The sequence below is a fragment of the Trichosurus vulpecula genome (genome assembly GCF_011100635.1).
Source record: "Trichosurus vulpecula isolate mTriVul1 chromosome X unlocalized genomic scaffold, mTriVul1.pri SUPER_X_unloc_1, whole genome shotgun sequence".
Lineage (NCBI taxonomy): Eukaryota > Metazoa > Chordata > Mammalia > Diprotodontia > Phalangeridae > Trichosurus > Trichosurus vulpecula.
Genome location: NW_023494377.1, coordinates 8,603,423 through 8,621,907, shown reverse-complemented (window position 1 = coordinate 8,621,907; position 18,485 = coordinate 8,603,423). Strand labels below are relative to the sequence as shown.

The window sequence follows — 18,485 nt, the reverse complement described above, 5'->3', positions numbered from 1 at the left end:
GGCCTGGGATTGGGCAGCAGGGGCTGAGGGGCAGGTATTGGGGAGCAGGGCCTGGGATTGGGCAGCAGGGGCTGGGGGAAAGAGCCTGGGGCTGGGCCGCAAGGGCTAGGGTGGGCAGTGGCTGGGAAGCAGAGGCTGGGGGGAAGGGACTGGGCAGGCTGGGGAGCAGGGGTATCGAGGGAAGGACTGAGGGGCAGGGCCTGGGGAAAGGGGCTGTGAAGCAGGGGCTGGAGGCCAGGGGCTGGTGGAAAGAGCATGGTGCTGGGGGGCAGGTGCTGGGGGGCAGAGGCAGGCGTTTGGGGCAGGGACTGGGAGAAAGGGTCTGGGAGGTAGGGGTTGGGGTGCGGGACCTGAGGCTGGGGGGCAGAGGGGAGGGCCTGGGAGGCAGGGGGTGAAGCTAGGTGTCTGGGGCAGGCCCACCTCTCTGAATGGCTTCCTGTAGTTTCTCATGTTTTACTTGCAGCTTGACCAGGATGCTTCTGCAGCTCAGATATTCTTGCAGTTTCTACGGGGCCCAAGGGATGGAGTGGTTGGCCCTGAATCTCGTGACCCTGCCAGCCCTGGAGCCCCAGCTCCCAAGATCACTCCCCACCCCTCTGACTCTCACCAGGATATAGAAGGTTTCCATCTCCTGCTGCTGGCCACGTCTTCGTGCCAGCTGCCGACAGCCAGGGTCCGAGCCTGTGGACTTAAGTGATTCAGTGGACGGGCTGGCTTGGAAGGCCTCTAACACATCACTGTCATCGGAGGAGGCCTGATCCAGCAGAGACTGCAAGCTAGCCTTCAGGGTCTTGTTGACCTGAAGGTAAGGAGCAAACGAACAGTTCTGAGGGCCACATTGGGTGGAGGGAAGGAGAAGCTTCATGTCAGGCAGAGAGAGTGTGGAGGGGCTGGTGCCCTGCCGTGGGGTTCCGGCTCCATCCCTTCCCATCAGGCACTGAGCCACCTACCTCCCCGGTTTCAATGTTCTGTTGATCCAGGCGGGCTTGAATATTCTTAGCTCGGGGAAGGATTTCATCCTCCAGGTCTGAGGGCACTTGGACCTCAGACACCTGCAGGGTTGGAGGTGAGACAAGGAAACAGCCAGTCAGAAACATGTGAAACAGGGAGAACTCAAGACAGACCATGAAGAGACAAGACTGTGGCACATCCTGTCTGGAAAAGCTCTGTTATCCATTAGTCTAGCTTAGAGAATACTTTCAAACCTTCTGAAGGAAGAAAGTTTGTAGCTTAGACAAAAAACCCAAGTGACAACAAATTGTCTGGGCCCCATAAAGAGAAGGCATGGGCTAGTTCAGCTCCCCGCGCAGAGCCGGAAGGGAGTCCCAAAAAGTCTCTCTATCTGATTAGTCCAAGAGAACTAGGCCATCGTGAGGTGTTAGCTTCCTGCTTCCAGACACTGTGCTGCATTCAGAAGGCTGTGATTCTAATCAGGGTCTCCCCATAACATTAGTTCCTATAAGCTGCTAAAGAAAAACCCAAGGGGAGATAAGAAAGATAACCAAGAAGTGGCTTTTCTTTGTGTGTGCATGGGGTGGAGGTGGGGAGTGGGGGGAGAAATCTAGGACCAGATAAAAAGAGGGGAAAACAGAGAAAGGGAAGGGCAAAGAGGAATGAAACGAGGCCAGTGCCCACCCGCCTGCCCACTACCTGTCACCCTATCCTACTGCCTGGGGTTACGGGTTCTCCATCTGCTTTCAGTGGGAGACCTGCAGAGGTTTGTTCTGAATGACAGAACCAGAGTAGCCCCAAGTGACAAGGGCTTTTAGTGACCAGAGGTGCCTGTTTTGAGGACTTGTGAGATATTTGGCCGAATCTATTTGGACATCCACGTATTGGAGAGGATGTGGAATATTCACTGTCAAGTTCAATTAGACTTGGGGAGAGAGCCACCAATTGTGGACTCCATGAAGGGTAGTTAGTGACAGTGGCTTACTACCTCCACCTGGTGGCAGCATTTCCAAACTGGACGGCCCAACACTCAGGATAAACCTTCCTCGAACCTCAGCATTGAAAGGGCCTTTTAATATCCCTGAATTTTATAGATGAGAAGGTTGAGGCCCAGATAAGGGTATGCCCTGTATGCTAGTTTCTTCCCTCTCTCTCTGGATCACTGGCATGGGGGGGGGGGCGCCTATTTGGACTCTTCCTAGGAGATCAGAGATGGGGACCCAGGGTTGGAACTCAGGAATTCTCAGGGACAAGAGCCTTCTTCACCTCATCCCCTTCATAGGGTTGGTATTCAAATCGTTGAGGCGGACAGTAGGCAGCACCATGGAATTCCAACACCTTGCTTTTGTCTCCTTCTGGGTCCAGGGTGTCCACGGCTACCTCCAGTTTGCTGGAGCCCTGACCAGAGCTGGTCTTGGCCTGGGTCACGGCTGATGCATAGCCACGAAGAACCTTGCCCAGAGCCAGGTGGAAGCCCAGATCACTGCACTACAGGAGACAGAAGCCAAAGAGCCCCTAAGCAGGCTGACCCCCAAAACAGGGCCCTCCTGGCCCACCCTCCCCCAGACCCCCATCCCAGGCACCTACATCCATGATGGCAACGGTGTCTCGTAGATAGTAATTGCTGACAGCTTCATTGGCACTGGCCAAACTGAGCAGATATTCGTTTCGCGCCTTGGTACACTTCAGCTTGTGTTCTAAGAACTTGGCCTGGCGCTGTTCAGGAAGCACAGAGGAGCCCCAATGGAGCTTAGAGGCCTAGAGGACCTTGGTGATCCCACAGGGCAGGAGGCAGAGGGAAGGCCAGAGGGCACACATTCACCTCTGTGAGCCTTTGTCTGCCTGCCTTTAAAATGGTGCCATTTCTTCTTTCCCTCCCTCCCTCCAGTCTTGGGAAGATTGGGGGAAAGTCTCCAAGCAAGAGCTCAGGAGAGGAGTGCCCTCAGCAAGAAACAGAGGCCCCTCTAGCCTAGCCCATTCAGGGGAAAATACACTATATTTGGGAGTCAGATCAGTGTTTGAATTCTCTTTCTACTTTTCCCAGTTCTGTAACTTTGGGGAAAATCCCTTCCCCTCTATGAGATTCTCTTTCCCTTCCTCAGCCTTGTGGAAGTTGGACTCAGTGTTTTCTTCAGGGTCCTACTGCTTTCAAGGTTCCAGGCTTCTATGACACCCACTGTGTTCTGCCCTGCCTCACCCCGCTGCAGTGGCAGTTAGACATGGTGGATTTAGGCCAGTGGCCCTCTTTCTAGAGGGCACTCTCAGCTCCCCCCCAAAAAGGAAACAGAGATGGATGCTCACAGAGACCAATGAACTGCCCAATGTCCCACAAGCAGCTCTTGTGACCCCTGATCCCCCTAAAGTGACTAAGGAGCACACACATCTGTCTCATAGAATTCCTCATTTCTTTCCTCTAGTAAGCCAAGCTGCCTCCCATAAAGGCAAGCAGGCCTCCAACTGCTCCCAAGGCCTGCCCTGGCCCTTTAACCTCTTCCCTTTCTTTTCCCTACTAGGCCAGATTGCCCCCCTTAAAGACAAGTGGGCTCCCCCTGCCCCCAACACCTACCCATTGGACTGCCCTGGCCCCCCTGCCCCCAACACCTGCCCATTGGGCTGTCCTGGCCCCCCAGACCCTTCCCTTTCCCTTCTCTACTAGGCTAAGCTGCCCCCATAAAGGCAAGTGGGCTCCCACTGCCTCCAAGACCAACCCATTGGGCTGCTCTGGCCCCCTAGACCCTTCCCTTTCCCTTCTCTACTAGGCTAAACTGCCCCGATAAAGGCAAGTGGCCCCCCCCTGACCCCAAGAACTGCCAATTGGGTTGCCCTGGCCCCCCTGCCCCCAAGACCAGCCCATTGGGCTGCCCTGGCCCCCCAGACCCTTCCCTTTCCCTTCTCTACTAGGCTAAACTGCCCTGATAAAGGCAAGTGGGCCCCCCCTGCCCCCAAGACCTGCCAATTGGGTTGCCCTATCCCACTGGGCTGCCCTAGCTCCCCAGACCCCTCCCTTTCCCTTCTCTACTAGGCCAAGCTGCTCCCATAAAGGCAAGTAGGCTCTCACTGCCTCCAAGACCAACCCATTGGGCTGCCCTGGCCCCCTAGACCCTTCCCTTTCCCTTCTCTACTAGGCTAAACTGCCCCGATGAAGGCAAGTGGGCCCCCCCTGACCCCAAGACCTGCCAATTGGGTTGCCCTGGCCCCCCTGCCCCCAACACCTGCCCATTGGGCTGTCCTGGCCCCCTAGACCCTTCCCTTTCCCTTCTCTACTAGGCTAAGCTGCCCCCATAAAGGCAAGTGGGCTCCACTGCCTCCAAGACCTACCCATTGGGCTGCCCTGGCCCCCCAGACCCTTCCCTTTCCCTTCTCTACTAGGCTAAGCTGCCCCCATAAAGGCAAGTGGGCTCCCACTGCCTCCAAGACCAACCCTTTGGGCTGCCCTGGCCCCCTAGACACTTCCCTTTCCCTTCTCTACTAGGCTAAACTACCCCGATGAAGGCAAGTGGGCCTCCCCTGACCCCAAGACCTGCCAATTGGGTTGCCCTGGCCCCCCTGCCCCTAAGACCAGCCCATTGGGCTGCCCTAGCCTCCCAGACCCTTCCCTTTCCCTTCTCTACTAGGCCAAGTTGCCCCCATAAAGGCGAGTGGGCCCACCCCTGCCCCCAAGACCTACCCATTGGGCTGCCCTGGCCCCCTAGACCCTTCCCTTTCCCTTCTCTACTAGCTCAAACTGCCTCCATAAAGGTGAATGGGATCCCCCTGCCCCCAAGACCTGCCCACTGGACTGCCCTGGCCCCCCTGCCCCCAACACCTGCCCACTGGGCTGTCCTGGCCCCCCAGACCCTTCCCTTTCCCTTCTCTCCTAGGCTAAACTGCCCTGATAAAGGCAAGTGGGCCCCCCCTGCCCCCAAGACCTGCCAATTGGGTTGCCCCATCCCCCCTGCCCCCAAAACCATCCCACTGGGCTGCCCTAGCTCCCCAGACCCCTCCCTTTCCCTTCTCTACTAGGCCAAGTTGCCCCCATAAAGGCAAGTGGGCTCCCACTGCCTCCAAGACCAACCCATTGGGCTGCCCTGGCCCCCTAGACCCTTCCCTTTCCCTTCTCTACTAGGCTAAACTGCCCTGATAAGGGCAAGTGGGCCCCCCCTGCCCCCAAGACCTGCCATTTGGGTTGCTCTGGCCCCCCTGCCCCCAAGACCAGCCCATTGGGCTGCCCTAGCCTCCCAGACCCTTCCCTTTCCCTTCTCTACTAGGTCAAACTGCCTCCATAAAGGTGAATGGGATCCCCCTGCCCCCAAGACCTGCCCACTGGACTGCCCTGGCCCCCTGCCCCCAACACCTGCCCACTGGGCTGTCCTGGCCCCCCAGACCCCTCCCTTTCCCTTTTCTACTAGGCCAAGTTGCCCCCATAAAGGCGAGTGGGCCCATCCCTGCCCCCAAGACCTACCCATTGGGCTGCCCTGGCCCCCTAGACCCTTCCCTTTCCCTTCTCTACTAGGCTAAACTGCCCTGATAAGGGCAAGTGGGCCCCCCCTGCCCCCAAGACCTTCCATTTGGGTTGCTCTGGCCCCCTAGACTCTTCCCTTTCCCTTCTCTACTAGGCTAAACTGCCCCGATGAAGGCAAGTGGGCCTCCCCTGACCCCAAGACCTGCCAATTGGGTTGCCCTGGCCCCCCTGCCCCCAAGACCAGCCCATTGGGCTGCCCTAGCCTCCCAGACCCTTCCCTTTCCCTTCTCTACTAGGCCAAATTGCCCCCATAAAGGCGAGTGGGCCCACCCCTGCCCCCAAGACCTACCCATTGGGCTGCCCTGGCCCCCCAGACCCTTCCCTTTCCCTTCTCTACTAGGCTAAACTGCCCTGATAAAGGCAGGTAGGCCCCCCCTGCCCCCAAGACCTGCCAATTGGGTTGCCCTATCCCACTGGGCTGCCCTAGCTCCCCAGACCCCTCCCTTTCCCTTCTCTACTAGGCCAAGTTGCCCCCATAAAGGCAAGTGGGCTCCCACTGCCTCCAAGACCAACCCATTGGGCTGCCCTGGCCCCCTAGACCCTTCCCTTTCCCTTCTCTACTAGGCTAAACTGCCCTGATAAGGGCAAGTGGGCCCCCCCTGACCCCAAGACCTGCCATTTGGGTTGCTCTGGCCCCCCTGCCCCCAAGACCAGCCCATTGGGCTGCCCTAGCCTCCCAGACCCTTCCCTTTCCCTTCTCTACTAGGTCAAACTGACTCCATAAAGGTGAATGGGATCCCCCTGCCCCCAAGACCTGCCTACTGGACTGCCCTGGCCCCCCTGCCCCCAACACCTGCCCACTGGGCTGTCCTGGCCCCCCAGACCCTTACCTTTCCCTTCTCTACTAGGCTAAACTGCCCCCATAAAGGCAAGTGGGCCCCCCCTGCCCCCAAGACCTGCCAATTGGGTTGCCCCATCCCCCCTGCCCCCAAGACCATCCCACTGGGCTGCCCTAGCTCCCCAGACCCCTCCCTTTCCCTTCTCTACTAGGCCAAGTTGCCCCCATAAAGGCGAGTGGGCCCATCCCTGCCCCCAAGACCTACCCATTGGGCTGCCCTGGCCCCCTAGACCCTTCCCTTTCCCTTCTCTACTAGGCTAAACTGCCCTGATAAGGGCAAGTGGGCCCCCCCTGCCCCCAAGACCTTCCATTTGGGTTGCTCTGGCCCCCTAGACTCTTCCCTTTCCCTTCTCTACTAGGCTAAACTGCCCCGATGAAGGCAAGTGGGCCTCCCCTGACCCCAAGACCTGCCAATTGGGTTGCCCTGGCCCCCCTGCCCCCAAGACCAGCCCATTGGGCTGCCCTAGCCTCCCAGACCCTTCCCTTTCCCTTCTCTACTAGGCCAAATTGCCCCCATAAAGGCGAGTGGGCCCACCCCTGCCCCCAAGACCTACCCATTGGGCTGCCCTGGCCCCCCAGACCCTTCCCTTTCCCTTCTCTACTAGGCTAAACTGCCCTGATAAAGGCAAGTGGGCCCCCCCTGCCCCCAAGACCTGCCAATTGGGTTGCCCTATCCCACTGGGCTGCCCTAGCTCCCCAGACCCCTCCCTTTCCCTTCTCTACTAAGCCAAGTTGCCCCCATAAAGGCAAGTGGGCCCATCCCTGCCCCCAAGACCTACCCATTGGGCTGCCCTGGCCCCCTAGACCCTTCCCTTTCCCTTCTCTACTAGGCTAAACTGCCCTGATAAAGGCAAGTGGGCCCCCCCCTGCCCCCAAGACCAGCTCATTGGGCTGCCCTAGCCTCCCAGACCCTTCCCTTTCCCTTCTCTACTAGGCCAAGTTGCCCCCATAAAGGCGAGTGGGCCCATCCCTGCCCCCAAGACCTACCCATTGGGCTGTCCTGGCCCCCCAGACCCTTTCCTTTCCCTTCTCTACTAGGTCAAACTGCCTCCATAAAGGTGAATGGGATCCCCCTGCCCCCAAGACCTGCCCACTGGACTGCCCTGGCCCCCCTGCCCCTAACACCTGCCCACTGGGCTGGCCCCCCAGACCCTTACCCTTCCCTTCTCTACTAGACTAAGCTGCCCCCATAAAGGCAAATGGGCTCCCCCTGCCCCCAAGACCAACCCATTGGGCTGCCCTGGACCCCCCGCCCCTTTCCCTACCTTCTCTACCAAGCGCCCACCCTTCTTGAGGGAAGTTCTTCGTGGAGGAGCCCAACCATGGCCATCTACGCCTTGTGAGGGGCTGAACTCCCCGCTGCGGCCAGCTCGCTTCTCCTCTTGTCGCTCAGCCTCTCTCAGCTTGCCCTCAGAGCCCACGCTCTCTGCCCTGTATGTCTGGTAGGTTTTCATGGCCTGGGGAAAAGCAGAAGTAAAAGTACAATCAAGGCACTGACCACTCGACTCTTTGGCACTTCCCCCCACAAGGGGTTTGTCTATCCATAAGCTATACCCCCTTAGTCTTTCTTTTTTAGAGGGCCGGGAGAGCCGGCCAGGAGGGCCAGTAATTTAAGACCACTCCCTCCTGGACCAGTACAGCGAACTGGTCCAGGCAGGCACTGGTCAGAGTAGACCAGAACCCAATGATGTCATAGAGGGCCACACTCCATAGCCTTAGAGACGGGGAGAGTCCTTAGACACCAGAGAACAAAGGCACTGGCTGAGGTCACAGCTGCCCTTAAAGGCCTAGGTGGGCGCCCCTCCCCCAGGCTGCCCCCTTCTCACCATCTGCAGCTCTGACACCACTTTGAGCAGGTCTTCCTGTAACTGCTGTTCCAGATCTTTACTCTAGGGAGGAAGGAGGGAGGGGGGGCTCACTGATCACAGAGAGATTCGGGCCCACCTGTCTCCTACCTACCTGATAAAGGCCATACTCTTTAGGTTTTGGAGGCCCCCCCAAGCTAGCCCCATCACCTGTGCTCCCACTGTGCCCACCCTACACTCCTGTCAGCCTAACCAGTGTCTTCTCTGACTCATCACAATCTTCCAATACACTCACACTCACATAAACACTAAAACACAAATATATAAGCACACATATACACAAGTATATACACAAACACACTTAGACACACATATATACAAAAATAAATACACATGCACACTTAGACAAACACACTTATACACATAAAAATAAACACTCAAATACACACAAATAAACACATATGTACTCATATATACACAAATACAAAACATACAAACACATCCAAAAACACACACTCAAACATACACACACACAAACATTGCTGTACCTTGGCTCATGCTGTTTCCCTTGCCTGGAATGTCATCCTAGCTACTCTGTGTCAGGCCCACTGGTTTTCAAGGCCCAGATGAGGTACCACCTCATTCCTGGAGGCTGCAAGGCTGAGGACAGCCCCCTCAGGGCTCTCTGTCCCAAGCAGGCCTCCACATCAGTGCTATTCACAGCCCCCTCACACACATACATGTACACACACACACACACACACACACACACACACACACAGAGCCTGCCTGCAGGCCACTCCCTTCTGTTCCTCTGATCTCCACTCTCAGCTCAGCACATGTCTGACCATTCTCACCCTGGCACTGAGCCCTCTCTGCCCCTGGTCCCCCTCCGCCTGGGCCCGGGCGGTCACCTTCTTCACCAGCCGCCCTACGTCCTCTCCAATGTGACTGAGCTGCTGGGCCAGGGGCCCGGCCAGCACCTCGCTGAGGGCCCCGTGATCCCGGCTCTCCTGCCGAGTCTGCTGCAGCAGCACATACCAGCAGTGCAGGGGAGACAGAAGGGACGGCTCCTTCCTGGGGGGTGACATAGGGGATGGGCCAGGGGCATTGAGGACCCAAGGCCCCCCATCGCCACCCACAGGCCCTTGGCTTCACCCAATTAAGGCCAGGCATTCTGGGGTGGGACCCTACCCCCATCCCCGTTCCCTGGTCTGTCCTCAGATGAGGTCTTGCCCTGATACCGGAAGTTCTGCTGGTCTCGGTCCTTGCCACTGGTCCGGCCCCCTCGGGCCAGGAACCTCTCACTGAGTTTCTCCAGTCCCTTGGAGTACTCCAGCTCCACCTCGGCCCTGCGCCGCATGAACTCGCCCAGATCCTGAAGCAGCTCCCTCCGAAGTTCGCCCTGACCCTCCAGGCTCCGAAGCTGCTCTGCCAGCTGCCATCGGATCTCTGTGGGGGGCAAGGGGAAGGGTGGTCAGCCCTCTGGAGAGCTAAGGACACACAGGGATGGAAGGGGAGGGAGAAACAGGGGGACAAGGGGCGACCAGGGGTGGCACAGGCTGACAAAAAAAACAGGGCAGCCCAGAACAAATAAGAGCAGAAGCGACCTTGGCTTCCTCGTGTGGGTACTCATCTCAGAGGCTCATGGATCCAGTGCTAGAAGGGCCCTAGAGGACTAGAGTCCAACCCCCTCTGTGGACAGATGAAGAAACTAAGGTCACCCACAGGAGCATGCATGGGTCTACATGAAAACAAAAGCTATCAATCAAAATGTATTTTAGTTAAATTTTACTTTTTAAAAGGATCAGCCTTGATCTAATACAACTCCCTCATTTTTATGGGAAACTGAGACCCAAAGAGAAGTAACTTGCCCAGCTAATAAGTACTAGCTTACAGATAGTAAGTGAGGCCAAGTTGGAACCCAATTTGGACTCTAGGCCCAGCACTCTATCCACTGCAGTACCACCTAGCTACTCACTGTATACCATGATGTTTCCCTGCTCTCTGAGCTCCAGTGAGCTATAAGGGGACAGGGTGAGGTGACAGGGGCCTTGTCCTCCAGGTCTACACAAAACCACCCAGCCCCTCCCCCCCACACACTAATACACTCAACACTTCTTCTTCCCTTATACAGTTATCCCTTCCACATCACAACTTTCCCCAGCTTGGTTTCACTATATCAGCATAAGAAATGGAATTTTTTTGGGAATTTTGAGGAAGCCGCAAACACGCAAAGGCCAGCAGACAACACAGAAAAAGTTTAGATATTCAGAAATGCATAAAGTATACGTATAGTATGGTATAATATCAATCCAAATTTTCCAATATGATACTGTAAACATTCCATAAAAGAAAAAATCAAATTCAGACTTCTCTGGAATACACAGATTTTCCAAATCATAGAGGTGTTGCGCCCTGACCCCCACAGTGTGGAAGGGGTAAGTAGACAATGGTTTCTCTTCATCTTTGCTGCCGAGACCTCCACAGCACTTTCTCTAATTATTTCAGGCCCAGGCTTGCAATCCTTCTCCCAGGGCTGGGGAACCTTCAGCCTCCAGGCCACAGGGGCCTTCTAGGTCCTTGGGTTCGGCCTTTTGACTGAGGCCAAGTTTTATAGAACAAATCCTTTTATTAAGGGGATTTATTCTGTGAAGTTTGGATTCAGTCAAAGGGCCACCAGTCCAAGAGCTGCACCTGAGGACCTAGAGGGCCACATGTGGCCTCGAGGCTGCAGGTTCTCCAACCCTGTACCATCTTTTGCCACAGTGACCTATGGCCTCAAGATGTATGATCATTGCTCGGTGCCCAGCTTCTCTGGCCATCTCTCAAAACTGTCATGATTCACAACAGGGCACATGGGACACCAGTCCGCACAGGAAAGACACACTGCTCACAATGTGACCACACAGTTCCAGGGAGTGAAGAGACCCAACCTAATGAACAGAAGACTTTCAATGGCCACGGGAGAGGAACATGAGAATTGGGAGGGCTGTCCTGTGGAAGGAGTTTTGCTTGCCTCTAGAGGGCAGAATTGCAAGCAAGCAGTGGGTGGCGTTTGCAGAGTTTTCAGCTTGATGTCAGGAAAAACTTGCTAATGATTTGGGCTCTCCAGAAGTGACTTGGTCTACCTGGTGGCTCCCCTGTTCCTGGAGGGCTTCAGGAAGGTGAGATGCCCACTGACCAGAATCAGAATAAAGGGGATTCTTACACAAGGCCCTGCCGCCAGAGGCTTCTCCAGTCCTGAGGCCCATGTGCATCTAATAAATATGGACTGGAAGGAAATTTCACTGGGACCTAACAAAAGGTCCCTTCTAGCTCTAACGTGTGATCCTCTGACCTGGGGCAAGTTCCTTCCCCACCCTAGGCCTCTTTCCTTTTCTGAAAATGAGGGGAATGTGACTAGCTGCCTCTGAGATCCTTTCCAGACCTTCACATGATCCCCTTGCCACTGGACAGGGAACAGTGACCTGATGCCTATCCCCCTCTGCCTGGGACTTGTGGCCCCTGTGGCCTATCATCTTATGTCTTACCTCAAGTTCCCATCTCTCCAAATCCTATGACAGTACTCTGCATATATTAGGCACCCAAGACCTACACTTCTCCTCCTGGGCTGGCAGGAAGTCAGGAGCCCCTGAATATCTTTAGGCACAATGAAGTGTTTCAGTGAGACTCTGGGTCTAACTTCAAATGCCAACACCCAATTATTGAGTATAGTACCCTAAGTGGAGCCTTGTAGGAGACCCAGAGACAAAAAAAGATTCAGTCCCTGTGTTTGAAGAATTTCAGTCTAGGAGGAATCCTCTATGCACAAGGGCCTAGGAAGCAGGAAAGCACTGCATTTGAATCCTGCCTCTGATCCTGAATAAATGTGTGACCTTGGACACATCTTGTAACTTCTCTGAACTTTGGTGTTCTTATTTATGGGATAGGGACCCAAGTCATATCCCCTACGGGATAGTACCTAGGTCAGAGGGGTATTGTCAGGACCAAATGAGAATGTGTGTAAATGTGTGCCTTGTAAACCCTAAAGTGCCGTATAAAATTGTCAGCTCTTATTACTAATAAAAATTCATGGGACTGAATAATAATAGGTTTCATGGTGAGTGTTCAGTTATGTTCAGTATTTAAAAATTTACAAAATGTTTTATTTACATCTGTACTGTGCAAGTGGTCCCATTTTGCAGTTAAGGGAACCAAGGCCCAGAGAGATGCCCGGACTCTCAGTCCCAGGCCTAGGGGTGGGGGGAGCCCAAATCGTCTCACTCACAGCACTCTCCGGCCTCCATGCATTTGGTAATACTCTTCCCTAGGCACAGGATATCCTCCCCTTCCCTCTGAAGCAATCCCTTACCACCTTCTCCAGAAGGCTTCCCAGACTTGCCTCCTCCCACCCCACCCTCCTGACTGTATCTTCTAGCTAGCTCAGTGTATGAGCTTCCTGAGGGCAGAGAACACATTTTGGCCCAATTCTGCTTTGTCTCTGGGCAGCCAGGTGGGGCTGCAGTGGATAGAGTACCAGGCCTGGAGTCAGGAAGACTCTTCTCTCTTCCTGAGTTCAAGTGCGACTTCAGACACTTAGTAGCTATGTGACCCTGGACAAGTCACTTCTCTTTCCCCATATGTAAAATGAACTGGAGAAGGAAATGGCAAAACCACTCAAGTATCTCCACCAAGAAAACCCTAAACGGTCAGATCAGCCACAGCCAAAAACAACTGAACCACAAACATTGTCTGTAGTGCCTGGCACAGGGACCTGCTCACAGCAGATGCCCAACCAATGCTGGTCAGCTTCTATTCCAATTCCATGACACCATTCTCCTCTCCCAAAGAGCCTTTGTGGGCTCTTTGTTTAAAAGTGTCTATGTCCCCCAATCCTGCCCTAGGCTTGCTGTAGTCTCCCCTGGTGGCCAATCTAGCTCTTGTCCCATTTAACAGAAAGAATCCTCATTTCTACAGCCCTCAAAGGGTTACAAAGCACTTTCTCCCTAACCTGGGATATGCTGGTAAATGTTTAACTGTCTCTAGGCAGGAAACCCTTGGAAATTTATTCTGGATTAATAACACTTTCTTTAGTCTAGACCAGGGGTGGGGAGCCTCAACAAAACTAGCAATCAAGCCCTGCTTTGTCAGGGTTGCTGATTTCCAAGGTGTAAAGGTTCACACTGAAAATGGAATGATCATTCCCAACTGTCCAATTGTCAGCCTGCATCAGCCCCTGGAGGACCCACTGGAACTTCCAATTCAGGTCCAAACCTGGCTGCTTTCCTGACTTGGCCCTCTCTGTCAGTGACGCCTCAGAGGTATCATTGAGGCTTGGGCTAGGAATGTCAGAGGCATCACAGACTGGTCCATCACCACTGGCATCACCACCCCTTCTGTTAGCAGGGGCTAAGGCCTATTCTATCCATTCTATGGCTTCTGATCTCTAGCATTCTTCCTCCTAACTCGGGCCCCCATTACATCTTATTAGAACTATTACAGGAGCCTCCTAAAAGTCAGTCCATACAAATGTATTAAATGTCTCCTGTGTGCCAGGCACTGTGCTGGGGATACAAAAAGGGGCAAAAGTTAGGCCATGCCCTCCAGGTGCTCTCACTCAATCTAATGAATGGGGCAGTGAACATGCAAACAAACATGTAGAAAGCAAGCTCTATATAGGATAAACCAGAAATGATGACCAGAGGGAGGCATCAGAATTAAGGGGTTTGGGGAAGGTTGCCTGTAGGAGGTGGGGTTTTAGTTAGGACCTAAAGGAAACCGGGGAGTTCAGTGGTCAGGGCTGAGGAGGGGGAACATAGGGGAAAAGCAGAGAGAAAGGCCAGAGCCGAGAGATGGAGGGTCTTGTTCATGGCCAGAGTCACTGAATCACAGAGTATGTGGGGGAGGGCAAGGGAAGAAGGAGGTCATAAAGGCCTCTGAAAGCCAGATGATATCTCAGGGTCTGAACTTTCAAGGCTACAAAGGGCCTTGCCTGACATTATCTCATTTAACCCTCATGAAAACATTGTGAGGCATATCGTTTCCATCTTACAGACCAGAAAACCAGAGCTCATTGATAGTCTATGATTTGCTCACCCTAACAATGCTAGCTTGTAAATAAAGAGGGAAGATTCAAACCCAAGACTCTGGCCAAGTCCCACACTTTTGCTATTATACTAAATTGCTTCCTACTAAACCATTTGCTTCTAGTGTGTATTCAAATTCAAATTCAGGGGGACTTTATTGAGTGCCTCCATAGAGATGTGGTGGGATCCCATCTCCCCTTCCCCCTGGGCCACCACACTCCAGATCTGAAGCCAGAGAGGACTCTTGCTCGGCCCTACAGGAAGATAAGAGTGGGCATACTGAGCAAGAAGCAGGGCCATGGGAGACCTCCTTAGGCCTCCAGCCCCAGCCAAACTCCCTTCCTCCTTCGTTTCCTGTCCCTAAGCTCTGGAAAGCCCCTGGGCTGCCTCCCTAGACATTACTATTTCCTTCCCCTCCCGTACCAGCCAGGGCTCTCCCCCTCCCCCCCTCCAGCTTGTCCTAAAGCTGGCCTCAAGCGTTTACCACTTATCTCCCTCCCCCTCCCCCACAGCAGGACCCCCTAGGCCCTCTGCTTCTACCAGATGCCCTAAAAACTCTCCTTCCCCCCCCCCCCACCTAAAGGTGCCTACATCACACCAAGATAAGGCTGGCAAACAGCCAACTAAGGAAGAACGCTAGCAAAAATAAGATTTCCAATTCCAGGCTTATAGTTCTGTTGTTAAGGCCAGAGAGTCATTTGTTAGCTCAAGTAAAAGCCCTAACTAGTATGTGTCCCCTTACCAGAGTCTCTATCAATACTGAACCACATCTCCAGCAGAGGGAGAGCATGATAGGGTGGGGAGTACATTGGCTTCAGGACTCAGAAAGTTCAAAGGATGCCTCTGAAGGTCATCACCTGCAGGAGCTTAGCTAAGTCACCTCTCTTTCTGGGCCTCAGTTTGCCTCCCTTACAGAATGGGGTTGTGGTGGCTTCTGAGGTCCCTTCCAGCTCTAAAGCTGTGAAACAGACACATTCCTTCTCCATCTCGTAAGGAAGTCAGGATACTGCCAAACCTCTGCCCAAGGCTTTGTCAAACAAGATCTTGGAGTAGTTGGGGGATACTGCTCTGGCCAGAGCTGGACCAGGAGCCCTTTGAGCTCCCAAGTGCCTCGGACATTCTGGAAGGTGCCTACTATATGGGACCCTGATTGTGGAATTCACTACTCAGTCTTCCTTGGTGGATGCTCATACCTGAACACCCACTTTATACACTGTTAGAGGGCCACACCAGATTGTACCACTCTCTAGGTTCCCAGGACTTGGGGAAATTTCTAAACTTTGTTGAACTGCCTATAGCCACCTTCCCCTAGGCCCTAAAAGTGACTTAAAATTAACTTCATTTTGAGAACCTTTTCTTCCTCTTTGAGACAATGTGATAGATGGCAAAAATGGTTGGCTAGCTGTTGGTCACTGCTACACACACACACACACACACACACACACACACACACACACACACTACACTATAACATATACTATACATGTATTTGATAATAGTTCTCTATATAGATACACCATAAAGACACTCTGTGAACATTCATAAGCTAAAACTACATAGTGCGCTTAGCAAGGAAAACCATTAGCAAACTATTAGCAAATGGTTCAGTCCTTGATCTCAACGGTTAAATAGGATTTTCCAGTATGCTTTAGGTGCCTGGGCCTGGAGGGCAGCAGATTTGTGAATTAAAACAAAATGATGACATCCAGACCAATTCTATTTATTTGTGACCACCTATGGCACCAGGACTGTGTTAGGGGTTGGGAGGAATGTGACATGTGAAACTCTGAGCCAGCTTCAGGCAGCTGGAGGGCATGAGAAAATTAGGGAGATAGGCCCCAAAAGGGAAGGAAGAGGGTGCCCAAGAACAATCTTGGCCTCTTCAAATTTCCCAAGGGTCTTGGTGGTAACCAACCACTGCTTTCCTACCCATTTATTATACCCACAGCCGCCTCCACTGAGAAGCCTGGAGTGCTGAATAGGGGAGAAGAGCAGCCACAAGGCTAAGGCCCAGAGTGAGCCCAATGACAAAGGAAGGGCCTTTTTTTTAAAAGCCATGTTGGGGATAGCTGGGGGGGAGGGGATGGCCAGTAGGATTAATGCCAAGACCATATTTCAGCAAAGATGCTGAGAAATCACAGTAGAGAACAAGAGAGTAATCTGGAGACCATGCCATGCCAGGACTAGCTAAAGAATGTGTAAGACTAGAAAAGAAAGGAGGGAGGGAGCAGAGGAAGGGCTAGTTGGCCTCAAGTATTTGAAGGGAAGTGACAAAGAAGGATCTGACTTGGTGTTTTGCCCAAACTAGGTACAGTGAGTAGAAGCTGCAGGAGGGCAGATTTTGGCTCAGTTGGAACTAAGATCAGAATGGGCTACCTCCAGAGGTCAGAGGATCACAGGATTAAGGGCCAGAAGGGACCTTGGGGATCATAATCCAACCCTCTCAATTTACAGATAAGGAAACCAAGGCTCTGACTTGTCCAAGGCCATGCAGCTCAGTGGTTACTCAGCCACCATTGGAACCAAGGTCATCTGACTTGGAATCCGGCACCCTGCTGGGCCTTGAGTGGACACTGGATACCCTCAGTGTTGTTGGGGATGCTGATCCCAGATTAGTTAGGAGCTGGGCTAGATGGTCCCTCCTGACACCAAGATTCTGTCAGGTGCCTCCTATATACCTGGTCACTGAGGCCCATTCTCCTGCCAGCCTCTTTTGCTGAACTTTTAAGAGATGTTCACGTGATTTGCATATTATTTCCATAGAGGAAGATTAGCTCTAGAGAGAAGAGAATTCCTCCGCCCTTCAGGGTCATGCTCTCTTGGGTGGTGGTGGGGGGGGGGGAACCTGTGGAAGGTGGGACAGAACAGCACCCAAAGCATCACCATAAAAACTGGAAAGCCATCAGGAAGAATCAGGCTAATTTCTGGAGTGGTTCAGCTCATAGCCAGAGGTGCCAGGGGCTAGGCTGAGTTCCTCTTTCTGCCGTTTATATCTATGAGCCTATTTGTGGGGCTCATAGCTTGTGGGGAGACACAGGGGTCTAAAGGGGGTTAATCAAAGAAGCCTAGCAGGCCATAACTTGTGAGCCTGCCAGGCCAGACTTGAAGGAAAGATGCCTGATCCCACCTCAGCCTTTCTCAAGGGTTGCTGGGAGCATCACGGTGCACAAAGCCCTGGCCCTGCTGCTCAAACATGATCTAAGTCACTTATTAGCTGTAGCACCCTGGGCAAGGCACTTAAACCCTGCTTGCCTCAGTTTCCTCAACTGTAAAACAAGGATCATAACAGCACCTACCTCTCCAGGACTGTTGTGAGGAACAAATAAGAAAATATTTGTAAAAAGTGCCTGGCACATAACAGGTGATTAAAATGCTTATTCTCTCAAATTCTTACTACCTGTTCATTGGCCCCAAAGGGAAGCCAGGCCTGGAGGGAGATCAGCTTGGGGAAATTGGGGGGAGGGGAAAGGGTGGCAGGCCCCGAGGAGCCCAGAGAGGAAGGAGGGCAGGCACAAGGAGGAAAGGGGGAAAGCAAAGCGCCACAGGTGGCTGTCTTTCTCTTGCACTGAGTTCCCGACCCTGACCGTGACCCGGCGCCGGGTAGCACCGACGCCTCCTACCCTTCTCACCTTTGACCTGATTCTCATAGTCAGTCATCGACCCCCGCTCCTTCCTCAGTTTCCCGTGAGAAGCCATGGCCGTGGCCGGAGAGACGGCAATGGCAGGTGGCACCTCAGGACGGGTAGCGCTTCGGGGAGCGGAGGCTGGCGAGCGCTCCCCGCCTCGGCTGAGGTAGCCACTCCGCCTCTGCCTCTTCAACAGTTGGAACTAAGGCTTCGGGCTCCGCACGTGCTGCCGCCGAGAGAAGTGGGACACGCAGGCCCTGGAGTGCCACCGCTGCCAGCCAGTCTGGGCGCCCTGTGCAGGCTCCCCTACCTCGCGGCCCCGGGTCGGAACCCCTCAGCTCAGCACCCAGTGGGGCCGGCCGAAGTCAGAGAGAAAACAGAAATGAGATCGTGGAGGGAAGGAGGGGGAAGGGAAGGCAGCGGAGAGGAGGGGGAGGATCCGGGGCCCAGAGGGGAGGGGCAGCGGGACCCGGGCAGCAGGCGGGAAGATACTTAGGCCTTGGCTAGTTCTAAGGCTAGTGTCTTTGAGTGGCCGGCACAAACGGCAAGTGTGCCCCCTTCCACAAGGGTTCGAGGCTTCGGCATCCACTCTCACCGTTTCTTCCCCCACCCCCAGAAACACTCCCCATTTGCTAAACACTGTCCTAGGGTGGTTGAACCAACCCCCCCCCCCCCAACCCCAGTTGCAGGGGTGGA

General features: G+C 53.9%; 1 protein-coding gene across 2 annotated transcripts in view; it reads right to left on the bottom strand.

Annotated features, from left to right (window-relative positions):
- Nucleotides 1–18,138, bottom strand: part of ARHGAP4 (Rho GTPase activating protein 4) — a 30,914-nt gene extending 12,776 nt beyond the window's left edge. For both annotated transcript variants that reach the window (XM_036740504.1, XM_036740503.1), the window contains exons 1-10: nt 17,793–18,138; nt 9,340–9,547; nt 9,010–9,172; nt 8,117–8,179; nt 7,556–7,747; nt 2,539–2,667; nt 2,218–2,439; nt 951–1,052; nt 608–799; nt 421–505 (exon numbers count right to left, since the gene is read on the bottom strand). In XM_036740504.1, coding sequence (XP_036596399.1) covers nt 421–505; nt 608–799; nt 951–1,052; nt 2,218–2,439; nt 2,539–2,667; nt 7,556–7,747; nt 8,117–8,179; nt 9,010–9,172; nt 9,340–9,547; nt 17,793–17,859 — 1,423 coding nt within the window. In that variant the 5' untranslated portion in view covers nt 17,860–18,138. The remainder of the gene's footprint in view (nt 1–420; nt 506–607; nt 800–950; nt 1,053–2,217; nt 2,440–2,538; nt 2,668–7,555; nt 7,748–8,116; nt 8,180–9,009; nt 9,173–9,339; nt 9,548–17,792) is intronic.
- Between the last annotated feature and the right edge of the window lie 347 nt (nt 18,139–18,485).